The sequence below is a fragment of the Pteropus vampyrus genome, unplaced genomic scaffold (assembly GCF_000151845.1).
Source record: "Pteropus vampyrus isolate Shadow unplaced genomic scaffold, Pvam_2.0 Scaffold436, whole genome shotgun sequence".
In the NCBI taxonomy this organism is placed as follows: Eukaryota; Metazoa; Chordata; class Mammalia; order Chiroptera; family Pteropodidae; genus Pteropus; species Pteropus vampyrus.
Window position 1 is genome coordinate 682793 of NW_011889217.1, and position 9213 is coordinate 692005.

The window sequence follows — 9213 nt, forward strand, 5'->3', positions numbered from 1 at the left end:
TTTAGGCATACATTTTATTGTGTTTTTTTTTTTAATAATATATATATAAAAAGCAAAAGAGTACACGTGTGGAGTGGAGGATTAAAGAAATGAAGACCCTAGTTAGAGTAGGGTCTCCAATCCCCACTCGTAAAACTATAACGTCCGCTATTATTTTTAAAAAACAAAAACGAAAAAAACAACAAAAAAAGAGCAAACATGAAACTTATGACCTGGACTTCGCCCTATCCCCTCATGCCTATATTATGACAGAAACATATTTGGCTGTTACTTACATACAGCCAGAGGTCTACATTTAGGCTGTGGCCCCCTCCTCCAAGCCCACCCATATCCCACCCTACCTTCCCCAAAGCCTCCCCTAAGCCCCTGCTTGGAAAACAGGGCAGACACACACATATATCTGGACCCTCCTCCATATATCTGGCTCCATATGGAGCCCCCGAAACCAGCAGACCCCAGGCACTTTCCTCATTCATAGGTAAACACATCACAGCTCCCCCCATGGCTAGAATCCTTTCCACTTGGTCCTTTGTCCTGAATATCTGGGATAACATGCATACACACATTCACACACATTCACACATTCACCGTCCATTCCTTCCCTTTGAGAGACAAAGTATTATGTTGGCCCTACTCCCTGATCCACCACAGTTTAAGGGCAGTGGTCTAAAGTCCTATTTGGTTGGGATCTGGTGGAAAATCCTGGAGGGGGCTGTCCCACAGGGTGGGGGCAAACAAGGAGTTTCTTAGCCTGGGAGGGGGATCCTGAAGGGGGCTTCTAGGGAGCAGCCCTTGCACAGTCAGTGGATACTCCAGGAAGAGGGGCAAGGGGGATGGCCCCCGTCCACTCAGACTTGCTCCTTGTGCTTCACGTGAGCCAGCTTCACATTCTCTTGCTCAGTGGAGGGTGGAGGCTGCTCCAAGTGGCAGCCGATCATGATCTGGTACACAAAGACTCCCGCGATGGAGCCCAGGAGTGGGGAGATGATGGGCACCCACCACCAGTGGCGGCCCGTCCTGAGGGACAAAATATTTCGTTAGGGGAGGGTGGGACAAGCAGAGAGGAGGCAAGCCAGGGCAGGCTGGGTTGGGGCAGCACTCACGTGAAGACTTCAGAGCCCCAGCCTGCGATGGCGGTGAAGAGACGGGGGCCGAAGTCTCGGGCAGGGTTGACGGCATAGCCGGAGTTGAAGCCCATGGAAGTGCCAATGACCAAGACCACCAGGCCCACGGTGAAGGCCTCCAGGCCTCGGGGGACAGGGTTGTTGTAGGGGTCCACAATGGCCAGCACACACACAATGAGAGAAGCCGTGCCGATGAACTAACAAGTAGGGAGAACAGAGTGAAGAGTAGCCCCCACCCTACCTTCTGGTCCCTCCTTCTGGCCTCTGGCTTCCCTCAAGCTCTTAGAGTCTTGTCACCTCCTGCATTCTGCTTTCTAGGGCAGTGGTGCTAGAATTTCTGTGGGCACAAGGATCCCCCAGGGTACTGGTTAAATATAAGTACCTGCTACCCTAATTCCGAGGTAGGTAGCCCAACATATTGAGAAACCCTGCTCTAGATAAGGAGTCCTGACCCCCCGCCAGCCCATCAGCAACCCAGGGCAATCTGGTCCCCCTCCCTGTGTTCCCCTCACAGTCCCCAACCCATACCTGGTCGAAGAAGCCATTGACCATGTCCAAGTGTCCAGAGGGATAGGTGGCAAAGATGCCAGCTGTGCCATTGGGACCCGAGACTACAAACTCGTTGTTGGCGAAGGCCAAGATTGCATCTGGTGACAGATTAGACCCCAGGTGAGTGAGGGCAGAGGCCTGAGTCCAGTTGCCCAACTCAGGTTGGGCCCACCCTCCCAGGGGTCATAGGTGAGTTGAATCACTGCTATATTATGCTGCAGTTGAAGGCAGTGGGGTGGGTGGGGTGAGGGCCTGAGATGCTATTGTTGCCCAACTTGTTTCTTTCCCCTCGTGCCCCCCACCTTAAGTCTGTGCGTGAATGAGTGAGTCATGAGCCTGGGGCCTGGGCAGGCCTCAGATGTCTGTCATCAGAAGACCTGGTGCCAGCAGGTCCCAAGTAGAGAGAAAGGGAGTGGAGGAGGGTAATGCTTACCATAATACAGCCCGAAAACGATCCCAGCGCCCAGGAAGGCTCCCAGCGTCTGGGCCAAAGTGTAGATGGGCAGCTTGATCCATGGCTCACGTGCCAGGAAGCACATGGCAAAGGTCACAGCAGGGTTCAGGTGAGCCCCTGGCCAGAGAGGAGATGGGACCTATTAGCCATAGCCTGCCACAGTGGGGAGGCCAGGATTCCGCACCACTTTCATATTCCCCATCTCTGGCCTAGGGAAGCAGAGGTGCAGAAAAGAGTTTCTTGTACCGGATAGGGGGTTGGACTGTGTTACTGACAGCGGTCCCCAAGCTTTTTGGCACCAGAGACGGATGCTCCTGTAAGAATCTAATGACTGATGATCTGAGGTGGAGCTGAGGCGGTGATGCTAGCGCTGGGGAGTAGCTGCAAATACAGATGAATCTTTACTCACTTGCCTACTGTGTAGCCTAACAGGCCGCGGACCGGACCAGTAGTAGGCTGCGGCCCAGGGATTGGGGACCCCTGATGTAACCGACCAACTCTGCTAACCTCTGATTCCAAGGTGAGAGTCAAAAGTTCTATCAAGTTCCTTCTCCATTCTCCTCTTCCAAAGGCTCAGAACTCAGGCCGCAGCTATGCACTGCCCTTGGGAATACTCTGCCACCCCATTCCCCAGTGGGACCCTTTGTGGGAATGCTGTTCAGGGTAAATGAATGAGGGTGGGTAAGGTCTTACCGGAGACCTGGCCAGCAATGAGGATGCCCAGGGTGACAGCAAAGCCAAAGGCCAGGTTAATGGTAAGGAAACCACCATGGGTGCCCCGGCTGAGCACGACCTGGGCCACTGAGCCACAGCCAAACATCTGTGTCAGGAAACAAAACAAGGCAAAGAGGGTGAGGCCCAGCTGAGGCCCAGCAACTCTCACTCCAGAGGAAAAGATGAAGCCGATAACCTCTGCCTGTCCCCATTAGGAGCACAGAAGGCCCGTCCTGGAATTCAACCAAAATCCCTCCTTCTGCAACTGCACCCTGGGAAGAAGCAGATATGCCCTCCCACTCCCAATGTCCCAACTCTAACATAACAGGGCCTTATGGAAGGAGCAGGAAGCAGAGTCTGCAACTGGGAGCCCAGAAGATGGCTGAACCATCTTCACTAATTCTTGTCGAATCTCAACAGGAGTGGGGTTGAGGGGAACAGCTTTCACCTCAGCAGTTTTGCCCCCAACCCTTCAGGACTGGCCCACAGAGGTAGGAAGGTTCTCACTCATCCCCCACCTGCAGTTGCATCCCTCTTTGCCCCAAAGTCAAGCTCAGGTGGTGGTGGCGGTGATATGGGAGAGTGGACAAAGAAATAGGGAAGAGGCCAGAAGTTAGGTTGAATCCACTTCTGAATCTGGAGTGTCAGAGCCCCTGGCTCTCCCCAGAGCCTTTTGTAGTACCCTCACCATCCTTGACCTATCCCTGTCCCAGAGCCTCCTCTTTCCATCCAGCCTGACCTCTCTGCCCTCAGGGGTCCAGGGTTCCCACTCAGATTTGGCGGTCCTGAAGACAATGATCTGAGTGGCTCTTCTCAATCCAGGCCCCAGAGCAGAGGAAATGGGGAGATTGGTTTTAAGCTTTCTGCCAGGGATCGGGAGATTCAAAAGAACTAAGGTCTCTGATATCCTACAAGGATAGAATGTGCTGTATGTCTATTCCCCTCATTCAAATATAAAAATGCTCCTGTACCAGTTGTAAAGAGTTGTTGCTCTGAGCCCTGGGAGTAATCCCCAAAGCTGTGCCAGCCCCTGCCCAGGTCTCCTCTTCCACCTTCCCCTGAAAGGTTTTATTGCCTCCCCTTAGCTAAAATTTCTTCACAGATGCTGACCCAGCAGGCCGTCTCCAAGACCCCATGCTAAGGGCCCTTGTCCATTCTGATGGGTTAGTGTCCTGTTGTACTGGGTTGATAGGCATCTTAATTATCCTTCAGAAAGACCAAGAGATAGTGGGGAAACCAGCTGCAATGATGCAGGGCAACAGTGTACAGGAGGCGAGAGCAAAGATCAGAGATCATGAGTATGCCCGGGGAGGGGATGTCGGGGATGAAGGGGCACGTGTGGGTCTGGAGCATCCTGCTGGGCTTGGCAAACCCTGGGCTCACTTCCTTCCCTGCCTGAGGCCCAAACCTGGCTCCATCCCAGGAAGCCTTGGAGGGAGAAGTTGTCAGAGCCAGTCCTTGGGGCTAATCTTCCTCTTCCCCTTCCTTCTCTCCTGTGCCCTCCTCTTACGAGATACCTCAGAGAAAGGGGCTTCCTTCACCCCAAAGCCAGCCCTGATTCTGCCACTGCAGGCTCTAAGTCCCCAACCCACAGAGGTATGCAGGCAAGCCCTCACCCACCACTCAGGGGACTCCCAGGCTTGGCCCTTCCTCTTCCGGTTGCCCTTGAGATTCTGCTTTTCAGTGACACCTGATGCCTCACACCCACCTGAGCTTGAAACTCTCCTTCCTGGGCTCAGTGCTAGGTCTGATTGCTCTTTTGTTGGGGAGGCAAACTGAGACTTGGGAGGGGACAGGGAAGCCACTCTGTGAATGTGGAAAACAGCTTTCCCTGGACTGGCTGCTCTCAAATAGAGGGCTGGACCCATAAATCAGGCATTGGGGACACAAGACTCTGGGACAGGAGGATAATAAGCATTTGCCATACTCTCTTCTTCCCTTCTTGAAACAGGGGAGAAAAGGGATGGAGATGACTGGTAGGGCTATTAGTCTTGTGAGGGGCTGTGGATAAAGTGCCCCACCAGCTTCTCCCTTCCATTTCTGGAAGCCGGAGGTGAGTCTCAGCCCTCCTCTCCCCACGGAGACTTCTCCACCACCACAAACCATTTGCTGGTTTCCCCACTATCTCTTGGTCTTTCTGAAGGATAATTAAGATGCCCCAGTAGGGCCACCCAGCCCTACTTGCCTCTAGTTAAGTTTCCAAATGCACAGCTGGCTGTTGCGTCTGTATTACCTAGGTTGGGGCTGGGTCAGGAAAGGAGTAACCCACCCACTGCAAAGGAGCAACTGAACCCAGAAGTAACCCAGGAAGAAAACAGGTGTAACCACATGAGAGGCTGAAAAATCAGAGTAACTGAGACAGGAAATAGAGACTATAAGTGGTGTGACTGCCAGAACCAAGAAGTGCAAACAGAGTTACCTGGGAACAACCCAGGGACAAAACTAGAGTAACCAGAGAGTAACTGAGACTGGGAAGTAACCCCAACAGGAGAAGTCTCCCACTCAGAGAACTCATAGAGTAACTCAGAATGCTTCTGCACAGAAGCTGACAACATCTGCCTGGGTAACTGACAAGGTCTGGGCATCGCTCAGCAGGAGGGGAGCGACTTTAGTGACACCACTTCCTCTGTGCCTAGGGCCCAGCAGCCTTGGCAGCCTTCCACAGCCTCCTATCTTCAGGATCCTCCTTTCTTCTCACTCAGCTATTTGCACCCTGTTCAGCCTCTGCCCTCTGCCCCCACCTGTAGCAAACTGTCCTCATGTCACAAGAACTTTTGGACTTTCTGAGGCTTAATTATTTATTAGGGATCAGACATAAGGCGCCAAATAACCTAATGAGAAGCCCATTTGCCTCTGCCTCCCTGGAGGACTCTCAGAAAATGGGGATCTGTGGGAGCCTTGAGAAGGGACTTAAGGTCTCAGACTGCAGTGGTGACCACTGCCCTCAGCCTGTGGGCCGGGTCACTGGCAGGAGGTTAAAAAGGATCAGAGCTGTCGCTTGGGAGTGATAGCTGTCATAGATGGGGTAAAAGCTATGGGGGAAGAGCATTTTGAAAAGGGTCGAAGATGAGGGGAGGTCAGAGCTAGGAGAGGGGTCAGGGCTGTCTTGAAAAGCACAGCCCTTCGCTGAACAGAGGGATTAGGGAATGTAGGGGCTGGAGACAGAAGGGCTTCTCTGGGTCCCTCCACTCACCACGAGGATGAGGGTTCCCAGGCACTCAGCCAGCGCCTGGCGAAGCAGCCGGTAGCGGATGTGGAGCATCTCCCCGCAGCGGGACACAAGCTCCTTCTGTCGACCCATGGCGGGGCAGGCGGCGGCGCTGTCGGGCGGGAGGGACGGCGAGCACGGCGGGAGGGCGGCGGACAAAGCTGCAGTGGCGGTGAGCACCGGGAGGCGCCCTTTATAGGAGCGCGGGAGGCAAGGGCCCCACCCGCTCCGCTGCCCCACCCGCTCCGCTGCCCCGCCCGCTCGGCCCCGCTTAGAGTCCGCTTAGCCCTTGGCCGGCCGCTGGAGTGGGCGGCCACCGCTACACCTTGCCAGGGGAGGCTGGGGGGACGCTGGGGGGACGCTGGGTTAGGGGAGCTAATGAGGAAGGTGGAGGAGCATGAGGTGTGAAGTGCCTTAGGGGTGAGTTTGGCCCAGGAGGGCACTTAGGGGAGGAGGTATCTTGGTGGCTGAGAGGGGATTGAGGGGGCTGAGAACCAGTAGCGGGGTATGGGCATGTGGAAGAGCGTGGCCGGGGAGAATGAGCTGCCACAGAGACCTCATTGGCCCATGACAGTGAGACTTGCAGGCATCCTTACCACGGTGGGGGTGAGAGGAGATGGAGGAAAATAAAGGAACTGGTCCCAGATCTACAGGATGGTTGGACCCAGCATGTCCTTAGTCAGGGGGCTGGAGGGTGGAGGCTGTGGGCCCCAAGGGAGAAGAGACCCTCTAGTAGACCAGACCCAGGTGGACACACAGAACACGTGTTGAGTTCCAGCCAGAATTCATGGGCCCTTGCTCCTTGTGCTGTGAGTACATGTCACATATTGCATTTCCTGACCAGCTCTGTCCACAGTCATGTCCATACATGACATCTGTCCCATGTGCCTGATCATACTTGCTGAGCATTTCTCATGGCTGGGCACGAGATTGTCAAACATAGCTGGGTTAACTGAGATTGTCACACGTGTAGCTGCATGAGTTTTGCACATGGCTCCAGAGACTAAGCTGCAGTTGTCCTAACATGCCACATGCCACATGCTTGCCAGCAGGGTGAGTCCCAGTTGTTTTTAACCCTCTGCTCTCCCACTCTGGCTGATCCCCTGCCAGGGGAGAATCTGTTTCCTTCAGACATTAAGCTGGCTAAACTATGGGAATGTCAGCTCTATCCAAGGGGGCTCCTGGGGCCACCTTGCTCCCTATGCTGCATTCAGTAATTAGGAAATAGGTTTGGTGGCCTGGGCCCAACTCCCACAGGACTGGGAGCAAATATGCCCTCACCACAGTCCCTTATGGTAGCATTGTCAGGGGAGACTGAAGAAACCACATTTTCTAGATGGACTTAATCCAGATGGGCTAAGGGCTCTAGGGACTTGTCTCTTGAGGAATGGCTGTCAGAAATGAGGGCTCCAGAAGTGACTCATAACCGAAGAGATGGGGTTTAACAACACACATTGGGTAGATTCATACTCATGTACCCACGTGTACCCACATACATTCTAAAGACACTTATAGGCACTGAGCTTTGCTCACATGCTCATGGGGTCCCATTTACATGAGAGCCTGGCCATAGGCTCACACGCACATGCAACCCACAAACAATGTCCTTCATGGCCCTTGGTCTAGAGAGATGCACCCCACCCTCTGGGCCCTCACGGGCTGGGAGGCCCCATGGTGAATCAGGGAGCTATCACCGAGTGCCTGCCCGTAGCCCCACTGCCAGTCTGTGACTCAGGATGGAACCCTAGACTCCTGGTGCCAGAGCCCAGACTGCGAATGAGGGAACATGCTGCCCTCTCTTCTCCCTGCCCCATGGTGTGCTTATCAGCTCCTCGCTGTCTCAAGGTGGTGCTGCAAAAGCAGCACAGGGTGGGAACTGGCAAGGGGCTCCTCAACACCAAAAGAAAGTAGGGAACCCCAGATCACAGCACCCCATCCTCACCCTGCCCCATCCTGGGCCTGCCAGCAGTCAAGCCTAGCCTGGAACCCAGAGCAAGGGAGAAAAACAGGGACAGCTCTGCCACCAGCAGGCACACGCAAGGCTCCTGTACACACACGTGTTTGCACTCAACTCACATAGGTGTTCATATGTGCTCCATTGGGAGGAACAGGTCATATGCACCATTGTGCATTTGTGTATCTTCTTCACATTAAGCGGCATTTATTAACACATGTGTACCTACATTTATTCACACATATTTGCATGCATGTATATGCCTACCTATAATCCTGGGGCTACAACTTACCACAGAGCATCTTTTCGACTCCCTGCCAAGGCCCATAGCTTGGCAAGTGGAGCAAGAGCTGGCTCTCAATGCTCTATAGCCCCAAATCAGGGCCCAACCTTCGGGATCGTGATTCCATATACTCCCACCAAACTCATTCCTATTTATAACTAATATGTACACACATCTTCATTCATGGATGTACACATGCACATTGAAATGGGTTAGGGTTGGAGCTGAGAAGGTATGGGTAGTTTTCTTAGTGGGCCTGAAAGATCTGGAGGAGGGGAGAATGCAATGCCTTCCAAATTTTCCTTGTTCTTGTCAGCCCACCTTGGGTCATCTGAGATTAAGAGGAGTCAGGGCCTGAGGATGCTTGTCCAGAAGCACCAGGCTGACCTTAGTTTGGCGGGCAGAAGCAAGACCTCATTGCAGAACTGCACACTTGGGGCATCATTCTCATTGTAATCAATGTGAATGGCACCATTGGAGGAAAAGGCAGAAGGAAGCATGGTTCCACAGAATAGAGAACGATTTTGGTGAGGCCCTGACTCTGAGTCACACAGCTTACCCAGAGCCTTCTGGGCTCCCTCTTGTGTTTTGGGAAGGAAAGCCAGGGCTGAGTGCAGGCTGGAAGCCAGCCCACCTGGGAGCTCCAGGAGGAGGCTTCATCTTCTCCCAGGGCATCTTGAGCAAGGTCTGTGTCTCACCTGGGCGGGAGGCTGAGTTCAGGAAGGAGCCTTTAAGGCCCATCCACCCTGTTGGAGGCCATGACTCCTTGAGGTCAGAGCTGGGGGAGTGGGTTCCCAGCAAAGGGAAGGGCTGAAGACAGATGCAAGTCCCAGCTTGCTGAACCAGAGGGGCTGGCTGGTGCCCTGTAAGGGGTGGAGGTGGCACACCCTTCACTTCCTGCCCCCCAAACTCTTTTGCCTGAATGGG

At 53.8% G+C, this 9213-nt stretch overlaps 1 protein-coding gene across 1 annotated transcript; it reads right to left on the reverse strand.

Moving 5' to 3' along the window:
• AQP3 (aquaporin 3 (Gill blood group)) lies at window positions 1–6208 on the reverse strand. The gene is made up of 6 exons (XM_011381402.2): window positions 6035–6208; window positions 2821–2947; window positions 2107–2244; window positions 1653–1771; window positions 1104–1321; window positions 1–1017 (listed from the first exon to the last, which is right to left on the reverse strand). The coding sequence occupies exons 1-6, from the start codon at window positions 6140–6142 to the stop codon at window positions 849–851; spliced, it is 879 nt and encodes a 292-aa protein (XP_011379704.1). The 5' UTR covers window positions 6143–6208; the 3' UTR covers window positions 1–848.
• Window positions 6209–9213: the final 3005 nt, after the last annotated feature.

Coding starts and splice junctions, on each gene's coding strand:
- AQP3 (XM_011381402.2), bottom strand. CDS start 6,142: ATGGGTCGACAGAAGGAGCTTGTGTCCCGCTGCGGGGAGATGCTCCAC. Junction 2,245..2,820: donor CATTGCTGGCCAGGTCTCCG/GTAAGACCTTAC, acceptor CTCTCTGGCCAG/GGGCTCACCTGAACCCTGCT. Junction 1,018..1,103: donor TGGGGCTCTGAAGTCTTCAC/GTGAGTGCTGCC, acceptor TTTGTCCCTCAG/GACGGGCCGCCACTGGTGGT.